The 21,504-nt window shown below is 52.2% G+C and overlaps 1 protein-coding gene across 4 annotated transcripts in view; it reads right to left on the reverse strand.

Moving 5' to 3' along the window:
• Positions 1–21,504, reverse strand: part of PUM2 (pumilio RNA binding family member 2) — a 162,047-nt gene that overhangs the window by 37,392 nt on the left and 103,151 nt on the right. For all 4 annotated transcript variants that reach the window (XM_075341143.1, XM_075341142.1, XM_075341141.1 and 1 more), the window contains exon 15: positions 19,749–20,016. In XM_075341143.1, the coding sequence (XP_075197258.1) occupies positions 19,749–20,016 (268 nt within the window). The remainder of the gene's footprint in view (positions 1–19,748; positions 20,017–21,504) is intronic.

Below are 21,504 nucleotides of genomic sequence, written 5' to 3' on the forward strand. Positions count from 1 at the left end.
TCTAGAGATCCCAGGAGTTCCGTTCTAGAGATCCCAGGAGTTCCGTTCTAGAGATCCCAGGAGTTCCGTTCTAGAGATCCCAGGAGTTCCGTTCTAGAGATCCCAGGAGTTCCGTTCTAGAGATCCCAGGAGTTCCGTTCTAGAGATCCCAGGAGTTACGTTCTAGAGATCCCAGGAGTTACGTTCTAGAGATCCCAGGAGTTACGTTCTAGAGATCCCAGGAGTTACGTTCTAGAGATCCCAGTGATAGAGGAAAATCCACGAGCTAGCGGAGTTACATTTACTTTATTATTTACTTGTATTTTACGTATTATAAGACGTACTTTTTCTCCCAAAAATTGAGGAAAATGAGGGGTGCGTCTTCTAAGCCGAATCTAGCTTACCGAAGGGTGGTGGAGAAATGGCGACAGGAGCAATGCTGTGGACTGTGCACTGCGGAAGGTGAGACAGGGGCCATCCTGCAGATGTCGGTGGTGCAGGCTTCAAGTAATGGCGCCCAGGTTCCGTGCATACACAGATTTAGATCTCGGCTCAAAATCTCATCTGCGCATGCGCCTCCTCCGGCAGATTAATCTCCCAGCAGCGGACTTAAAGAAAATGGCACCCGGAGTTGGCGTGTGAGCAGATGAGATATCGGCTCGTCATTGAGTCTATAGCTTAATCTGCACACGCGCCGACTACAGGAACCATATCTTTGAAGCTCGTTAACAGTTTCCGGATGTTCCTGCCAGCGCACGCAGCGAGCATCCGGGACACCAGCTACACCAACCGCAGTATCGCCCAGCTCCAACATCGCTGCCACCTCCTCCCCGGTATGACCCCATGGTTTATTTTAACCTTTTTTTCCCCCTTTAAATTTGGGGTGCGTCTTATAAAACGAAAAATACCCACAATACAGTGAAGCCGCAGTAAGTGAACGGCAATATAGCGGGGGACGACTGTGCTGGGCAGCACGGTGGCACAGTGGTTAGCACTGCAGTCTTGCAGCGCTGGGGTCCCACCCCCAAATCCCACCAAGGACAACATCTGCAAGGAGTTTGTATGTTCTCCCCGTGTTTGCGTGGGTTTCCTCCCACACTCCAAAAACATACAGATAGGGAATTTAGATTGTGAGCCCCAATGGGGACAGTGTTCCTTATGTATGCAAAGCTCTGTGGAATATGTTCGCGCTATATAAAAAAAAGAGAATTTTGTTTACTTACCGTAAATTCTTTTTCTTATAGTTCCGACATGGGAGACCCAGACCATGGGTGTATAGTTTCTGCCTCCGGAGGACACACAAAGTACTACACTAAAAAGTGTAGCTCCTCCCTCCTAGCATATACACCCCCTGGATCACCAAATACAGCCAGTTTAGTGCAAAAGCTGAAGGAGGACATCCACCCACAAGTAAAAACAGAGCAAAACCCGGAACAACCGGAGCCTCTGTCTACAACAACAGCCGGTGAAAACACACGGAACAAGAAAACTGCCAACAGGCAACAGGGAGGGTGCTGGGTCTCCCATGTCGGAACTATAAGAAAAAGAATTTACGGTAAGTAAACAAAATTCTCTTTTTCTTCATCGTTCCTTATGGGAGACCCAAACCATGGGACGTCTCAAAGCAGTCCATGGGTGGGAATAAACAGAAAACTGAGAAGTAGGCAAAACCTAACTTCACAAATGGGCGACAGCCGCCTGAAGGATGCGTCTGCCCAAGCTCGCATCTGCCGAAGCATGACCATGCACTTGGTAGTGCTTCGAAAAAGTATGCAGACTGGACCAAGTGGCAGCCTGACAGACCTGCTGAGCCGTAGCCTGGTGCCTGAAAGCCCAAGAGGCACCGACAGCTCTGGTCGAATGTGCCTTGATCCCCGGCGGGGGAGGCACTTGAGTACACTGGTAGGCATCGGAAAAGGCCGACCCAATCCAACGAGGTAGGGTCGGCTTAGAAGCCGAGAGGCCCTTACGCCGACCAGTGGTCAGCGCAGAAAGAGAGGTGCACCGCCTAAGAGCAGCGGTGCGAAACACATAGATCCGGAGCGCCCGCACCAGATCCAGAGAATGCAACGCCTTTTCAAAGCGATGAACAGGAGCCGGCCAAAAGGAAGGCAGGGAAATGTCCCGGTTAAGGTGGAAGGAGAAACCACCTTAGGGAGAAAGTCCGGAGTCGGACGGAGAACCACCTTGTCTTGATAAAAAACCAAAAGAAAAAGGCGACTCCGAAGAGAGTGCAGCCAAATCAGAGACTCTCCCGAGAGAAGTTATGGCCACTAGAAAAACCACTTTCTGTGAAAGACAAGACAAAGAAACCGCCCTAAGAGGCTCAATGGGGGGTTTCTAGAAGCCGTGAGGACCGGATTAAGGTCCCAGGGCTCCAAAGGCCGCCGGTAAGGCAGAAGATGTGAGATGCGCCCTGCATGAAAGAGCACACCTAAGCCAGCCGGGCGATACGCCGCTGGAACAACACTGACAGAGCCGAGACCTGTCCCTTGAGGGAATTGAGGGATAGTCCTAGCTGCAGACCGGCCTGTAGAAGGGACAGGAGGGTCGGCAAGGAAAAAAAGGCCAAGAAGCATGGCCGGAAGAGCGACACCAGGACAGGAAAATTTTCCAGGTCCTGTGAAAGATTTTGGCCAAGGAATACTTCCGAGCCCGAGTCATAGTGGAGATGACTTCAGGAGGAATACCAGAAGTCGTCAAGATCCAGGACTCAAAAGCCACGCCGTCAATCTGAGACCGCAGAATTCTGGCGGAAAGAAAGACGGACCTTGAGAAAGAAGGTCTGGACGGTCCGGGAGATGCCACGGCACCTCTACGGACAGACGGAGCAGGCCAGGGTACCAAGCTCGCCTGGGCCAGTCTGGAGCAATGAGAATGACCCGACGGCCCTCCATTCTGATCTTGCGCAGGACTCTGGGCAAGAGCTAGAGGGGGAAACACGTAAGACAGACGAAACTGGGACCAATCTTGAACCAGCGCGTCTGCTGCAAAAGCCTGAGGATCGTGGGAGCGAAGATCCACGTCCGGAGAGCCCCACTTGCGGCAGATTGACCGAAACACTGCCGGATGCAGAGCCCACTCGCCTCTGTCCACGGTTTGACGGCTGAGATAATCTGCCTCCCAGTTTTCCACGTCTGGGATGTGGACTGCGGATATGGAGGACTTGGAGTCCTCAGTCCACGGAAGGATTCGTTGAACCTCCAACCTTGCCAGGCGGCTGAGTGTCCCGCCCTGGTGGTTGATGTAGGCAACCGCTGTCGCGTTGTCTGACTGGACTCGAATGTGCTTGGCCGCCAACAGGAGGTGAAAGGCTAAGAGAGCTAGAAGCACAGCTCTGATTTCCAGCACATTGATCGAGAGGGCTGATTCGGCCGAAGTCCAAGAGCCCTGCGCTCCGTGGTGGAGATATCCTGCTCCCCAGCCGGATAGACTGGCATCCGTGGTGAGGATCACCCAGGACGGAGCCAGGAAGGAGCGTCCCTGAAGAGAGAGGGGCCGAAGCCACCACAGAAAGGAGCCCCTGGTCTGTGGCGACAGAGCCACCAACCCGTGGAAGGAGGAAGTCCGCTTGTTCCAACAGCGGAAAATGTCCAGCTGCAGAGGACGCAGATGGAACTGGGCAAGGGAACAGCTTCCATTGACGCCACCATCTTACCCAACACCTGCATTAGGTGCCTGATGGAACGACGGCGGGGCCTCAGCAAAGAGCGCACCGCCAGAGGAGGGACTGCTGTTTGACTAAGGGCAGCTTCACAAGTGCCGGCAGAGTCTGGAATTGCATCCCTGGGTACGTGAGCGGAGTCAGAGTGGACTTGGACAGAAAGACAAGCCACCCGAATTGGCTAGAGTGGCGCTAGTGAGCGAGGTACTCCGCTGACAGTCTGCACTGGATGAAGCCTTGACTAGAAGGCCGTCCAGGAAAAAAGGATCACTGCCAACCCCTGGAGGTGCAGAACCGCAACCACTGCTGCCATGGCCTTGAGAATACTCGAGGGGTCGTGGCTAACCCCAAGGGAAGAGCCACGATTGGAAATGTTCCTCCCCGATTGCAAAACGTAGCCAACGCTGGTGTGAAACTGCAATTGGCATATGCAGATAGGCATCTCTGATGTCGATGGATGCTAGGAAATCTCCTTGGGTCATTGAGGTAATGACTGATCGCAGAGACTCCATGCGAAATGCCGCACCTGAACTGCTGGTTGAGAAGCTTGAGATCCAGGTCGGAAGGCACCGTCCTTTTCGGGGACTAGGAAGAGATTTGAGTAGAAATCTCAGAACCGTTCCCAGTCGGGAACCGGTACAATTACTCCGTTGGCCTGCAAGGATGCCACGGCCTGTGAGAAGGCGGCGGCCTTGGAGCAGGGGGGAGTTGACAGAAAAAATCTGTTTGGCGGGCTGGATAGAATTCTATCCTGTAGCCGTGGAGATGGTATCCCGCACCCACTGATCGGAGACGTGTTGAATCCACACGTCACCAAAGTGGGAGAGCCTGCCACCGACCAAGGACGTTGCTGGCGCAGCCAGATAGTCAAGAGGAGGCTGCCTTAGTGGCAGCAGCTCCTGCGGTCTTCCGAGGACACGGCTTCGTGCGCCAGTTGGTCCACGGTCCTTGGCTGAGTTAGTGGACGAGGCCGAGGGCCTAGAGGACGACCAGTTGGAGGAACGAAAGGAACGAAACCTCGACTGGTTCCTGCCCTGGACAGGTTTCCTGGTTTGTGGCATGGAAGTACTCTTCCTGCCAGACGCTTTCTTAATAATTTCATCCAGTTATTCACCGAATAGTCTGGTCCCAGCAAAAGGGAGCCCAGAAAGGAACTTCTTTGAAGAAGCATCTGCCTCACTCTCAAAGCCACAGGAGCCTGCGGATAGCGAGGGAATTAGCCGAAGCCACCGCAGTGCGGTGAGAGCTCCAGTATGGCAGACATGGCATAGGATAAAAAGGCTGAAGCATGAAGGTTAAGGCAACCATTTCGGGCATAGAGTCCCTGGTGAGGGAATGCATCTCCTCTAGAGAAGCAGAGATGGCTTTGAGAGCCCACACTGCTGCAAAAGATGGGGAGAACGAGGCCCCTGCCGCCTCATATACAGATTTGACCAGAAGGTCAACCTGGCGGACAGTGGAATCCTTAGAGAGGTGCCATCAGCCACTGATACCACTGTCCGGGCTGAAAGTCTAGACACCGGAGGGTCCACCTATGGTGATTGAGCCCACTCCTTGACCACCTCTGGTGGAAGGGGAACAGTCATCAGGACCACGCTTTGGGAAGCGTCTGTCAGGACAGGCTCTGGGTTTGGTCACAGTGGCCTGAAAAACTGGAGTGGTTAAAGAACACACTCCCCGTTCTCTTAGGCAAGGTATACTGATGCTTTTCTGCCAGAGGGGGTTGCTCCCCTGATACAGGCGGATTGAGGTCCAGTACAAATATAATGGACGCAATCAAATGATTAGCATCTGCGTCACCTTCGGACAAAATGGTACCTGGAGTAGCGTCCAAGCCCCTAGTAAAGGCATCCTCCTCGTCCTGCGAGTCAGCTTGTGAATCAGAGCCGCGGGACGAGGAAGGAAAGGGGACCCTGCGTCTCCATTTTAGGAGGACGGGGTCTGAGACCAGATGAAGAATCCTCTGTGAGCTTTGCTGAGCGAGCCATGGCAGCAGAAGCGCCCTGAGAAGGGGGCTGATGCATGCTCAGCAGTGTCCGGGACAGCTGTCCCCTGGAGAGAGGGATTCAACCCAAGCCGGGGGTTCAGCCACCGGAGCCGGAGCAGCCGGAGGGACCACTGGGGATGAGCTTCCAGGCTGAGGCACCACTATGTTAGAGCAGGCATCACAATGTGGTTATGTGCTCGGTACAGGCAGTACGAGCCTACATGCAGTGCATATTAAGAACAGCCTTGCTCTGATGTGAGACATGCTGCAGGAGTGGGGGCTCTGGCCAGAATGACCCCCAGCAGAGTATATAAACAGAGTATATAAGCAGCTCCACAACCGGAGGTTGTGGCTTGCCAGACCGTTTACATAGAGACATCTCTGTGCCCTCCAGATCCCCCAGCCCAGGCCCCCAGTGTCACAATGTGGTTATGCAGACATGCATGAGAACGCTGATAAAATGGCGCCGGAGCGAGGAGAGGGGGCGGGGCCTACTCTGAGAGCGGGATCCGGAGGGCAAATGAGGTATACAGGGGAGGGAATCTTTCCTCAGTGAGGAGTGTCCCTTCCCTGTGCTGAACAGCCGCTGGGCGGAGCCGCACTGTCCCTCTGCATGACTGACATGCAGGGGCAGTGAAATCGAAACTAGGCCTCAGGCGAACCCGGGGCCTAGATTTAAACATGCGGCCAGCGCGCAGGCACCATCGGCGCGGTTCTCCAGTGAAAACTGGAGAACCGGCCGGAAATGTTAACACAGTCACATAACACACTCACCCCAACATATAAAGTACAAGGGACCCCTGGAAAGACCACTTTCTGTGGCAATAACGTCTCAGTACTTAGCTTGTGAGACGCAGGGCCAGGTCCCTGAGGGACGAGTACTCCGTCCGGCAGGATCCATACGGGCTGCGGATGGAGACCGGTCTCCTGCGAGGCAGAGAGAACCGTGTTGGCTCCCACTTCAAGCCAGAGCCCGAGGGGATGGTGAAGGAGCGCGGCATGAAAGGGCTCCAGCCCTGAAATCAACCTTAACAACACCACCGACACAGTGGGGTGAGAAGGGACATGCCGGGGGTCCAGGCTTGGACCCGCTTTTCTTCAAACGCTTCCAAAAATGAAAATCAGATGAGAATGCATGTGTGGATGTGTGCCTCCTGAACACAAAGCATTGAACTGGCTGTATTTGGTGATCCAGGGGGTGTATATGCTAGGAGGGAGGAGCTACACTTTTTAGTGTAGTACTTTGTGTGTCCTCCAAAGGCAGAAGCTATACACCCATGGTCTGGGTCTCCCATAAGGAACGATGAAGAAGAAGGGAATTTTGTTAACTTACCGTAAATTCCTTTTCTTCTAGCTCTAATTGGGAGACCCAGACAATTGGGTGTATAGCTACTGCCTCCGGAGGCCACACAAAGTATTACACTTAAAAGTGTAAGGCCCCTCCCCTTCTGCCTATACACCCCCCGTGGGATCACGGGCTCCTCCGTTTTAGTGCAAAAGCAAGAAGGAGGAAAGCCAATAAACGGGTTTAAGCAAATTCAATCCGAAGGAATATCGGAGAAATGAAACCATTCAACATGAACAACATGTGTATACAAAAAAACAGGGGCGGGTGCTGGGTCTCCCAATTAGAGCTAGAAGAAAAGGAATTTACGGTAAGTAAACAAAATTCCCTTCTTTGTCGCTCTATTGGGAGACCCAGACAATTGGGATGTCCAAAAGCAATCCCTGGGTGGGTAAAATAATACCTCGTAATAGAGCCGTAAAAACGGCCCCTTTCTACAGGTGGGCAACCGCCGCCTGAAGGACTCGTCTGCCTATGCTGGCATCCGCCGAAGCATAGGTATGCACCTGACAGTGTTTCGTGAAAGTGTGGAGGCTGGACCAGGTAGCCGCCTGACACACAAGCTGAGCCGTAGCCTGGTGCCTCAAGCCCAGGACGCATCCACCGCTCTGGTAGAATGGACCTTCAGCCCTGAGGGAACCGTAAGCCCAGCAGAACGATAAGCTCGAGAATTGGTTCCTTGAACCACCGAGCCAGTCTTGATTTGGAAGCCTGCGACCCTTTACGCTAGCTAGCGACAAGGACAAAGAGTGCTTCCGAGCAGCGCAGGGACGCCGTACGATCGATGTAGAGTCTGAGTGCTCTCACCAGATCTAATCAAGTGCAAATCCTTTTCACATTGGTGAACTGGATGAAGACAAACAGAGGGTACGGGGATACCCTGATTGAGATGAAAGGGGGGATACCACCTTAGGGAGAAATTCCGGAACCGGACGCAGAACCCCTTGACCTGGTGAGACACCGGGAAGGGGACTTTGCACGACAATGCTGCCCCGACAGACACTCTCCGAAGTGAAGTGACTGCCCCTAGGAAAACCACTTTCTGCGAAAGGCGTGAGAGAGAAAAATCCCTCATAGGCTCAAATGGTGGTTTCTGAAGAACCAGAAGCACCCTGTTCAAATCACAGGGTTCTAACAGTCGTTTGTAAGGAAGGACTAAGCGGCAAACCCCCTGCAGGAACGTGCGTACCTGAGGAAGTCTTGCTAGGCGCTTCTGAAGAAAATACAGAGAGCGTTGAGATTTGTCCCTTAAGGGAGCAGAGCGACAACCTTTTTCCAAACCGGATTGCAGGAAGGAAAGAAAGTAGGCAAGGCAATTGGCCAGGGAGAAACTCCCTGAGCAGAGCACCAAGATAAGAATATCTTCCACGTTCTGTGGTAGATCTTGGCAGATGTGTGTTTTCTGGCCTGTCTCATAGTGGTGATGACCTCTTGAGATAACCCTGCAGATGCTAGGATCCAGGACCCAATGGCCACACCATCAGGTTGAGGGTCGCAGAATTCAGATGGAAAAGAAGGGAATTTTGTTTACTTACCGTAAATTCCTTTTCTTCTAGCTCTAATTGGGAGACCCAGACAATTGGGTGTATAGCTACTGCCTCCGGAGGCCACACAAAGTATTACACTTAAAAGTGTAAGGCCCCTCCCCTACTGCCTATACACCCCCCCGTGGGATCACGGGCTCCTCAGTTTTAGTGCAAAAGCAAGAAGGAGGAAAGCCAATAAACTGGTTTAAGCAAATTCAATCCGAAGGAATATCGGAGAACTGAAACCATTCAACTTGAACAACATGTGTATACAAAAAAACAGGGGCGGGAGCTGGGTCTCCCAATTAGAGCTAGAAGAAAAGGAATTTACGGTAAGTAAACAAAATTCCCTTCTTCTTTGTCGCTCTATTGGGAGACCCAGACAATTGGGATGTCCAAAAGCAATCCCTGGGTGGGTAAAATAATACCTCATGATAGGGCCGTAAAAACGGCCCCTTTTCTACAGGTGGGCAATCGCCGCCTGAAGGACTTGTCTACCTAGGCTGGCGTCCGCCGAAGCATAGGTATGCACCTGATAATGCTTGGTAAAAGTGTGCAGACTCGACCAGGTAGCCGCCTGGCACACCTGCTGAGCCGTAGCCTGGTGCCGTAATGCCCAGGACGCACCCACGGCTCTGGTAGAATGGGCTCTCAGCCCTGAGGGAACCGGAAGCCCCGCAGAACGGTAGGCTTCAAGAATTGGTTCCTTGATCCACCGAGCCAAGGTTGACTTGGAAGCCTGCGACCCTTTACGCTGGCCAGCGACAAGGACAAAGAGTGCATCCGAGCGGCGCAGAGGTGCCGTGCGGGAAATGTAGATTCTGAGTGCTCTCACCAGATCCAACAAATGCAAATCCTTTTCACATTGATGAACTGGACAAGGACACAAAGAAGGTAAGGAGATATCCTGATTGAGATGAAAGGAGGATACCACCTTAGGGAGAAACTCCGGAATCGGGCGCAGAACCACCTTGTCCTGGTGAAACACCAGGAAGGGAGATTTGCATGACAGCGCTGCTAGCTCGGACACTCTCTGAAGAGACGTGACCGCTACTAGAAAGGCCACTTTCTGTGAAAGGCGAGAAAGGGAAACATCCCTCATAGGCTCGAAAGGCGGCTTCTGGAGAGCAATTAGAACCCTGTTCAGATCCCAGGGCTCTAACGGCCGCTTGTAAGGAGGGACGATATGACAAACCCCTTGCAGGAACGTGCGTACCTGAGGAAGTCGTGCTAGGCGCTTCTGAAAAAATACAGATAGCGCTGAGACTTGTCCCTTGAGGGAGCCGAGCGACAAACCTTTTTCCAACCCGGATTGCAGGAAGGAAAGAAAAGTAGGCAATGCAAATGGCCAGGGAGAAACTTCCTGAGCAGAGCACCAAGCTAAGAATATCTTCCACGTCCTGTGGTAGATCTTGGCAGAGGATAGTTTCCTAGCCTGTCTCATGGTGGCAATGACCTCTTGAGATAATCCTGAAGACGCTAGGATCCAGGACTCAATGGCCACACAGTCAGGCTCAGGGCCGCAGAATTCTGATGGAAAAACGGCCCTTGAGACAGCAAGTCTGGCCGGTCTGGTAGCGCCCACGGTTGTCCTACCGTGAGATGCCACAGATCCGGGTACCACGACCTCCTTGGCCAGTCTGGAGCGACGAGGATGGCGCGGTGGCAGTCGGATCTGATCTTGCGTAGCACTCTGGGCAACAGTGCCAGAGGAGGAAACACATAAGGGAGTTGAAACTGCGACCAATCCTGAACTAAGGCGTCCGCCGCCAGAGCTCTGAGATCGTGAGACCGTGCCATGAAGGCCGGAACCTTGTTGTTGTGCCGGGACGCCATTAGGTCGACGTCCGGCATCCCCCAGCGGCGACAAATTTCCTGAAACACGTCCGGGTGAAGAGACCATTCCCCTGCGTCCATACCCTGGCGACTGAGGAAGTCTGCTTCCCAGTTTTCTACGCCCGGGATGTGAACTGCGGATATGGTGGATGCCGTGTCTTCCACCCACGTCAGAATCCGCCGAACTTCCTGGAAGGCTTGCCGACTGCGTGTCCCTCCTTGGTGGTTGATGTATGCCACCGCTGTGGAGTTGTCCGACTGAATTCGGATCTGCTTGCCTTCCAGCCACTGCTGGAAGGCTTGTAGGGCAAGATACACTGCTCTGATTTCCAGAACATTGATCTGAAGGGTGGACTCTTGCTGAGTCCACGTACCTTGAGCCCTGTGGTGGAGAAACACTGCTCCCCACCCTGACAGACTCGCGTCCGTTGTGACCACCGCCCAGGATGGGGGTAGGAAAGACTTTCCTATTGACAATGAGGTGGGAAGAAGCCACCACTGAAGAGAATCCTTGGCCGCCTGAGAAAGGGAGACGTTCCTGTCTAGGGACGTCGACTTCCCGTCCCATTGGCGGAGAATGTCCCATTGTAGTGGACGCAGATGAAACTGCGCGAAAGGGACTGCCTCCATTGCTGCTACCATCTTCCCCAAGAAGTGCATGAGGCGTCTCAAGGGGTGCGACTGGCCCTGAAGGAGAGATTGCACCCCTGTCTGTAGTGAACGCTGTTTGTCCAGCGGAAGCATCACTATCGCTGAGAGAGTATGAAACTCCATGCCAAGGTATGTTATCGATTGGGTCGGGGTGAGATTTGACTTTGAAAAGTTGATGATCCACCTGAAATTCTGGAGAGTCTCCAGCGCAACGTTCAGGCTGTGTTGGCATGCCTCTTGAGAGGGTGCCTTGACAAGTAGATCGTCCAAGTAAGGAATCACGGAGTGACCCTGAGAGTGCAGGACAGCTACTACTGCTGCCATGACCTTGGTGAAGACCCTTGGGGCTGTCGCCAGACCGAAAGGCAGGGCTACGAACTGAAGGTGTTCGTCTCCTATAACGAAGCGTAGAAAACGCTGGTGCTCTGGAGCAATCGGCACGTGGAGATAAGCATCTTTGATGTCTATTGATGCTAGGAAATCTCCTTGAGACATTGAGGCGATGACGGAGCGGAGGGATTCCATCCGGAACCGCCTGGTTTTCACATGCTTGTTGAGCAGTTTTAGGTCCAGAACAGGACGGAAAGACCCGTCCTTTTTTGGCACCACAAACAAATTGGAGTAAAAACCGTGACCTTGCTCCTGAAGAGGAACAGGGATCACCACTCCTTCTGCCTTTAGAGAGCACACCGCCTGCAGAAGAGCATCGGCTCGGTCGGGAGGCGGAGAAGTTCTGAAGAATCGAGTTGGAGGACGAGAACTGAACTCTATCCTGTACCCGTGAGACAAAATGTCTCTCACCCAACGGTCTTTGACCTGTGGCAGCCAAATGTCGCAAAAGCGGGAGAGCCTGCCACCGACCGAGGATGCGGAGAGAGGAGGCCGAAAGTCATGAGGAAGCCGCCTTGGTAGCGGTTCCTCCGGCTGCTTTCTTTGGGCGTGACTGAGCCCGCCAAGAATCTGAACTCCTCTGATCCTTTTGAGTCCTTTTGGACGAGGAGAATTGGGACCTGCCCGAGCCTCGAAAGGACCGAAACCTCGACTGTCCCCTCCTCTGTTGGGGTTTATTTGGTCTGGGCTGAGGTAAGGATGAATCCTTACCCTTGGACTGTTTAATGATTTCATCCAATCTCTCACCAAACAGTCTGTCACCAGAAAATGGCAAACTGGTTAAGCACTTCTTGGAAGCAGAATCTGCCTTCCATTCCCTTAACCACAAGGCTCTGCGTAAAACCACGGAGTTGGCGGACGCCACTGCCGTACGGCTCGTAGAGTCCAGGACAGCATTAATAGCGTAAGACGCAAATGCAGACATTTGAGAGGTTAAGGACGCTACTTGCGGAACAGATGTACGTGTGACAGTGTCCACCTGCGCGAGACCAGCTGAAATAGCTTGGAGTGCCCATACAGCTGCGAATGCTGGAGCAAACGACGCGCCGATAGCTTCATAGATGGATTTCAACCAGAGTTCCATCTGTCTGTCAGTGGCATCTTTAAGTGAAGCCCCATCTTCCACTGCAACTATGGATCTAGCCGCAAGCCTGGAGATTGGGGGATCCACCTTTGGACACTGGGTCCAGCTCTTGACCACGTCCGGGGGAAAAGGGTAACGTGTATCCTTAAGACGTTTGGAGAAACGCTTATCCGGATAAGCGTGGTGTTTCTGGACTGCCTCTCTAAAGTCAGAGTGGTCCAGAAAAGTACTCAATTTACGCTTGGGATACCTGAAATGGAATTTCTCCTGCTGTGAAGCTGACTCCTCCACTGGAGGAGCTGGGGGAGAAATATCCAACATTTTATTGATGGACGCTATGAGATCATTAACTATTGCGTCCCCATCAGGTGTATCCAGATTAAGAGCGGTGTCAGGATCAGAATCCTGATCAGCTACCTCTGCCTCATCATATAGAGAGTCCTCCTGCTGGGACCCTGACCAGTGTGATGAAGTCGAGGGTCGCTCCCAGCGAGCTCGCTTAGGCTGTCTGGGACTGTCGTCCGTGTCAGAGCCTTCACCCCGGGATGCATGGGACCCCCCCGGAGCACGGATTTGTTCCAAATGAGGGGGGCCAGGGAGCATTGAATCAACAGTGCCCAAGGTCTGAGGTACCGGTCTGGACTGCAAAGTCTCAAGGATTTTAGTCATAGTCACAGACAATCTATCAGCAAAAACTGCAAACTCCGTCCCCGTCACCTGGACAGTGTTCACAGGTGGTTCTCCTTGGGCCACCTCTAGCAGAGGTCCCGGCTGAGCAAGTGCTACAGGGGCCGAACATTGCACACAATGGGGGTCAGTGGCACCAGCCGGTAGAACAGCCTCACATGCGGTACAGGTAGCATAGAAAGCCTGTGCCTTGGCCCCCTTGCTTTTTGCGGACGACATGCTGTTGTCTAGCAATCTAGGAGGGTATATAGCCAAGAATAGCGACCGTACAGTGCAATGTATAGCATACAAGCAAATGAACACTTCGGCACTAGTGGGGTCAGCACCCGAGGTGCCGCTTACCGCCCGCTCCAAGCGGGTGTGTGGTCGCCAGAATCCCGTGTCTGGGTCTCCCAGAGCTTGTCTCCCTTCTCCACTGAGACAGCAAACAGGAATGGCTGCCAGCGTCCTGTGAAGAGGGGCGGGCCGTGGGCGTGCCCCAGACAAAGAGCGGGAAACTGGCGTCCCACTGTGCCCAGTGAGGGGGCTGGAGTATGCTAAGCAGACTCCAGCCCTCGGCGCTGACGTTCTGGACAGCGTCCCGCCCTTCCCCTGACTGGCAGGCCTGGGGGCGGGAACGAAACGGAACTAGGCCGCAAAAGCCGGGGACTCGATTTATAAGCGCGGCCGCCGTATAAGCACGGCCAGCGCGGAAGTCCCCGGCGCACCACAAGTCCCAGCCGCGCCGCAGTGTAAAAAACCGCCAGCAGCGGCCGGCGCGGCAGTTCCTAATACATAAACTCACTCAGCAAAGCTGCAGTGAGTAATAGCACAAGCGCGCCGCGCTGCTGCCCCCGGCGCACTAACACACCCAGCAATGCTGGTGTGTGTGTGCGCGATCTGTACGGGGACACAGAGTACCTTAATGTAGCAGGGCCCTGTCCCTGACGATAATCAGCTCCATGTCCAGCAGATTCCCAGGGGCTGTGGACGGAGCACGGTCTCCTGTGCCATGGAGACCGATAGGATCCCACTTCACCCAGAGCCCTAAGGGGATGGGGAAGGAAAGCAGCATGTGGGCTCCAGCCTCCGTACCCGCAATGGGTACCTCAACCTTAACAAACACCTCCGACAAAAGTGGGGTGAGAAGGGAGCATGCTGGGGGCCCTAGTATGGGCCCTCTTTTCTTCCATCCGACAAAGTCAGCAGCTGCTGCTGACTAAACAGTGGAGCTATGCGTGGATGTCAGCCTCCTTCGCACAAAGCATGAAAACTGAGGAGCCCGTGATCCCACGGGGGGGTGTATAGGCAGTAGGGGAGGGGCCTTACACTTTTAAGTGTAATACTTTGTGTGGCCTCCGGAGGCAGTAGCTATACACCCAATTGTCTGGGTCTCCCAATAGAGCGACAAAGAAAACGACCCTTGAGACAGCAAGTCTGGTCGGTCTGATAGTGCCCACGGTTGGCCTACCGTGAGATGCCACAGATCCGGGAACCACGACCTCGTTGGCCATCTGGAGCGACGAGGATGGCGCGGCGGCAGTCGGACCTGATCTTGCGTAACACTCTGGGCAACAGTGCCAGAGGTGGGAACGCATAAGGGAGTTGAAAACTGCGACCAATCCTGAACGAAGGCGTCTGCCGCCAGAGCTCTGTGATCGTGAGACCGTCCCATGAATGCCGGGACCTTGTTGTTGTGCTGAGACGCCATTAGGTGGACGTCCGGCATCCCCCAGCAGCAACAGATCTCCTGAAACACATCCGGGTGAAGGGACCATTCCCCTGCGTCCATGCCCTGGCGACTGAGAAGTCTGCTTCCCAGTTTTCTACGCCCGGGGTGTGGACTGCGGATATGGTGGAGGCCGTGGCTTCCACCCACATTAAAATCCGCCGGACTTCCAGGAAGGCTTGCCGACTGCGTATTCCTCCTTGGTGATTGATGTAAGCCACCGCTGTAGAGTTGTCCGACTGAATTCGGATCTGCTTGCCTTCCAGCCACTGCTGGAAAGCTTTTAGGGCAAGACACACTGCCCTGACCTCCAGAACATTGATCTGAAGGGAGGACTCTTGCTGAGTCCACGTACCCTGAACACTGTGGTGGAGAAAAAACTGCTCCCCACCCTGACAGACTCGCGTCCGTCGTGACCACCGCCCAGGATGGGGGTAGGAAGGATTTCCCCTTCGACAATGAAGTGGGAAGAAGCCATCACCGAAGAGAATCTTTGGCTGCTTGAGGGAGGGAGACGTTTCTGTCGAGAAACGCCGACTTCCTGTCCCATTTGCTAAGGATGTCACATTGTGCAACCCTGCTGCAGTGACCGCTGTTTGTCCAGCGGAAGTATCACCATCGCCGATAGGGTATGAAATTCCATGGCCAGATATGTCAGCGATTGTGCCGGTGTCAGATTTGACTTTGGAAAATTGATGATCCACCCGAAGCTCTGGAGAATCTGTAGAGTAGCGTTGAGGCTGTGTTGGCATGCCCCTTGAGAGGGTGCCTTGACAAGCAGAACGTCCAGGTAAGGAATCACCGAGTGTCCCTGAGAGTGGAGGACCGCTACTACTGTTGCCATGACCTTGGAGAAAACCCGCGGGACTGTCGCCAGGCCGAAAGGCAGTGCCACGAACTGAAGGTGTTCGTCTCCTATGTTGAACTGCAGGAAGCGCTGATGCTCTGGAGCGATCGGCACGTGGAGATAAGCCTCCTTGATATCGATCGATGCAAGGAATCTCCTTGGGACATTGAGACGATGACGGAGCGGAGGGATTCCTCCGGAACCGCCTGGTTTTGACGTGTCTGTTGCCCTGACGGAAAGACCCGCCATTTTTTGGGACCACAAACAAGTTGGAGTAAAAACCGTGACCCTGTTGCTGAAAAGGAACCGGGACCACCACTCCTTCTGCCTTCAGAGTGCACACCGCCTGCCTGAGAGCCTCGGCTCTCTTGGGAGGCGGAGATGTTCTGAAGAATCGAGTCGGAGGACGAGAGGAGAACTCTCTCCTGTAACCGTGATTCAGGCCGTGAATCGGCATTCCTCTGATCCTTCTGAGGCCTTTTGGACGAGGAGAATTGGACCTGCCCGCGCCCCGCAAGGACCGAAACCTCGACTGTCCCCTCCTCTGTTGGGGTATGATCGGTTTAGCCTGAGGAAAGGATGTATCCTTTTCCTTTTGATTGTTTGATGATTTCATCCAGTCGCTCACTAAACAAGCGGTAACCAGAGATTGGCAAACTGGTTAGGCACTTTTTGGAAGCAGAATCTGCCTTCCCTTCTCGCAACCACAAGGCTCTGCGTATTACCACTGAATTGTCGGACGCAACCGCCTTCCGGCTCGCCGAGTCCAGGACAGCATTGATGGCGTATGACGCAAACGCTGACGTTTGAGATGTCAAAGACGCAGCCTGCGACGCAGACATACGTGTGACTGCCTCAATTTGCGCTTGAGCCGCTGAGACCGCTTGGAGCGCCCAGACGGCTGCGAAAGCTGGAGCAAAAGACGCGGCAATAGCTTCATAGATGGATCTGAACCAGAGCTCCATCTGTCTGTCAGTGGCATCTTTGAGTGAAGCCATATCTTCCACTGCAACTAAGGATTTAGCCGCTGGAGATAGGAGGTCCACATTGGAACACTGAACCCAGCCCTTGACCAAAAGGGAAGAGATAACGTGTATCCTTAAGGCGTTTGGAAAAAAACGATATCTGGACAAGCCTGGTTGTTCTGGACTGCCTCCCTGAAGTCAGAGTGATCCAGAAACGTACTCAATGTACGCTTGGGGAACCTGAAACGGAACTTCTCCTGCTGAGAAGCTGACTCCTCAGGCGTAGGAGCTGAGGGAGAAATAACCAACATTTGATTGATGGACGCCGTAAGATCGTTCATTACGGTATCACAATCAGGTGTATCCAGGTAGAGAACGTTCTCAGGATCAGAATCCTGATCAGATACCTCCGCCTCATCATAGAGAGAGTCCCCATGCTGAGACCCTGAATGATGCGGTGATGTCGAGGGATGCTCCCAGCGAGGTCGCTTAGGGGGTCTGGGACTGCGGTCCGAGTCAGACCCCTCACCCTGGGATCCCTGAGACACTCCAGGAGCACCTTGTTGTACCAACTGGGGGGGGGGGGGACCAGGGGCAATGAAACAACAGTGCCCATGGTCTGAGAGACCGGTCTGGACTGCAAGGCTTCTAGTATCATAGCCAGACTGCAAGGCTTCTAGTATCATAGCCATAGTCTCAGAAGTCTGAAGTAAATACTGCAAACTCCGTCCCCATCACCTGGACCATTAGCAGAGACTCCGGCTGAGTAAGTTCCACAAGGGCCGTGCATTGCATACAATTGGGGTCCGTGGAACCTGCCGGCAGTATAGCCGTACATGCTGTACAGGCTGCATAGAAAACCTGTGCTTCTGCACCCTTGTTTTTCACAGACGATATGCTGTTAACTCCCCCGAACAATCAAGGAGGGTATATAGCCAAAATACAAAAGTGCGACCGAACAGTGCAATGTATAGCGTACAAGCATATATCTATATGTGCATTTCGGCACTAGTGGGGTCAGCACCACAGGTGCTGCTTACCGCCCGCTCACAGCGGTTGTGTGACCACCAGAATCCCTGCCAGGGTCTTCCCAAACTTGTCTCTTTTCTCAGCCACAGAAAAAACTGACATGAATGGCTGCCGGCGTCCTGTGTAGAGGAGGAGGCCGTGGGCGTGCCCCAGAAAGTGCGGGAATCCGGTTTCACACTGTGTACAGTGAGAGGGGTGGAGTATGCAAAGCATGCTCCAGCTCTCAGCGCTGCCGTGCTGTGCAGCGTCACGCCCTAACCCTGACTGGCAGGCCTGTGGGCGGTAACGAAGTGAGACTAGGCCGCAAAAGCCGGGGACTAGAGTGAGAAGCGCGGCCCGGCATATAAGCCCTGCTCGGCGCGGAAGTCCCCGGCGCACCACAAGTCCCAGCCGCGCCTGAGATAAAAATGGCAGCGGCGGTTAGCGCGGCAGTCCCCCAATACTCTAACACACCCAGCTACGCTGTAGTGTGCGATGGCACCAGTGCGGGCAGCACCGCCGTCCCTGGCGCACTAACACACCCAGCAGTGCTGCCGTGTGTCTGTGCGCGGTCCCCTTTATGGGGACACAGAGTACCTCAATCGTAGCAGGGCCATGTCCCTGAAGATACTCAGCTCCATGTCCAGCAGCGTCCCAGGGGCTGTGGATGGAGCACGGCCTCAGTGCCTGGAGACCGATAAGATCCCACTTCACCCAGAGCCCTAAGGGGATGGGGAAGGAAAGCAGCATGTGGGCTCCAGCCTCCGTACCCGCAATGGGTACCTCAACCTTAACAAACACCGCCGACAAAAGTGGGGTGAGAAGGGAGCATGCTGGGGGCCCTAGTATGGGCCCTCTTTTCTTCCATCCGACATAGTCAGCAGCTGCTGCTGACTAAACAATGGAGCTATGCGTGGATGTCAGCCTCCTTCGCACAAAGCATGAAAACTGAGGAGCCCGTGATCCCACGGGGGGTGTATAGGCAGAAGGGGAGGGGCCTTACACTTTTAAGTGTAATACTTTGTGTGGCCTCCGGAGGCAGTAGCTATACACCCAATTGTCTGGGTCTCCCAATAGAGCGACAAAGAAATAAAGATTTATTTTAAATTTTTTTTTTTGCGCTCCTGATTGACTGACAATTTGGACTGGTGGCATAGTAAGGCTATATGCGCACACTGACGTTTTTGCACATCTCTAAAATGCTTTTTTGGCCGCAAAAAAACGCACAAAAATGCACCCGCGGCAAAAACACTCATATGTTTTTACCGCGTTTCGGTGCGTTTTGCTGCGTTTGTCCAATGCATTGCATGAGCGGAAAACGCAGTAAAACGCAGAAAAGAATTGACATGTCTATTTTTTTTAACTCAAAAACGCAGCTAAAAAAAAAAAAAAAAAAAAAAAAAAAAAAAAAAAAAAAAAAAAAAAAAAAAAAAAAAAAATGCGTGCGGACAGCAAAAATGAAGTCATAGACTTTGCTGGGGAAGCAGTCATGCAGTTTTGAGCCCAAAACCGCACCCGAAAAACATGCAAAAACGCACTGTGCGCACATAGCCTTACACAAATGTTCTGAACTGTGCCCCCTCCAAGCTGCTAGCAGAGGCGGCTATGCACTGCAGCATTGGAGGGGGCATTAACACTAGACGTGATCCCGCCAGCTCCAGCGCAGCGATTACAAGTTCTATAGAAAAAGAGCTTGGAAGCCTGCGATGCTTGCCTATAAGACTGGAAATCTCTGACACCCTGCAGAAATAACTTGGTAACCTAGGCAGTACACTATACATGTAGAAATCCCCGTTTGTCACAACAGATTAAAAACATGTAAATTACAAAGTTGATTTCTAGAACAAATTTGCTGAGAAAACCCCTTTCAGACAATAGGAGCTATGGAAACTGTGCAGTCAAAAGTAGCTGCAGGGGTACCCCCAACTACCTGACAGGGGGTCCCAGCCCAGACGTGGGAGACGTTTAAAGCATATCCTACAGTTACGCCATGGCTGTATACCTCTGAGTCAAGGCATTTAGGACTGGCTGCCAGTGGTGTAAATGACAGCGGGGTGATATAACCCCTCACCTGGATCCATGCTGGTCTTGGGAGAATTCAACAATGTGACCGATCAGATCCCTGAGCTGCAGGTTTGGAAAGCGGTTGTTGCGGAAATCTTCCAATAATCTGCTGCGTCCGGAGGGCATGATGTCAGATCGGTTGTACCGCAGGCGTGACGGTGGGAAGAGCTGGCTGCTGGAGCTGAAGAAGCTGGAGCCACTGGCAGCGCTGCGGTACTTGGCCTCCGCTCCGGGGGCTGCGGATATATACCGACCACTGCCATTTGTCAGGCCTCCTATGCAGAAAATAAATAATAAGAGTCTCATTAATATACAGACATTGTGTTTTAATGAGGATTTTATTAACCCATGCTACCCCAGCAACACACCGACCATTGGGCTCAGTGCTGGACGCCATCCTATGGTCACGGAGTACGGCTTACAGTGAATTTCCACTGGGTAGGTATTGGGGTAGGCATCCGGAAAGTCAACACTAGTACCCGCTAAGTGTGTTGTGGTCTCTACTGGACTCGTACTGTTGGGTACTTTTTTTTTTTTTTTTGGGTGGGGGGTGCAGAACAATACAGGTATTCATCTGTATAGAAAGCGCCATTTAGGTGATACTTCTGAAGTGTATGTTGGCGCTACATAAACAACAAAGGGCTTTGTTGGTATCTGGCAAAGTATCATGGCTTTGGATAAAATCCAAGGTTATGACACAGAGGCTTAAACAGCTTTAATGGGGTGTTCCCATCTCCAGGATCCCATCCCAATACATAGTGGGTGTAGTAATAATAATAATAATACTACTAATAATAATAATAACAACACTACTACTACTACTAATAATAATAATAACAACACTACTACTACTACTACTAATAATAATAACAACACTACTACTACTACTACTAATAATAATAACAACACTACTACTACTACTACTAATAATAACAACACTACTACTACTACTAATAATAATAACAACACTACTACTACTACTAATAATAATAACAACACTACTACTACTACTAATAATAATAACAACACTACTACTACTACTACTACTACTACTACTACTACTACTACTACTACTACTACTACTACTACTACTACTACTACTACTACTACTACTACTACTACTACTACTACTACTACTACTACTACTACTACTACTACTACTACTACTACTACTACTACTACTACTACTACTACTACTACTACTACTACTACTACTACTACTACTACTACTACTACTACTACTACTACTACTACTAATAACAGCATATACCTCCAATTATCAATGTAGTATAGTTATCCTGATATAGCCATATCTCCTACCTCGTGTGCAGGGCATTGCAGTTTCGGCGTCCATGATTACGACCACTCAGTGATAGGCAGTTAGTTGCTCGTGCTTGTAACCATGGATACCTAAGCTCCTGCAATGCCCTGAACATGAGGTAAGAGACATGGCTATATCAGGAGATCATACTATAGTTCTAATTAGAGGTATTTCATAATATTATTACACCCACTACACACTGGGATAAGATCTTGAGGATGGGAATACCCCTTTAAGACGTTTTCCAGGATGTCAATATTATTGGTGGTCTCCTCTAGGCACCACAAGTGATCAGCTGTACCAAGCGGTTGAAATTAGACCCCAGGTACAGGCACTACTAGGGATACCAGCAAGGACAAAAGCCATCTGTAAGGTTGTTTGTCCAAGACTGAACTAGGGGCAAATTTATTAAAGCGCACCAATCAAAAGGATTTTCCTATAT

This window comes from Anomaloglossus baeobatrachus, chromosome 3, assembly GCF_048569485.1.
Source record: "Anomaloglossus baeobatrachus isolate aAnoBae1 chromosome 3, aAnoBae1.hap1, whole genome shotgun sequence".
Classification (NCBI taxonomy): domain Eukaryota; kingdom Metazoa; phylum Chordata; class Amphibia; order Anura; family Aromobatidae; genus Anomaloglossus; species Anomaloglossus baeobatrachus.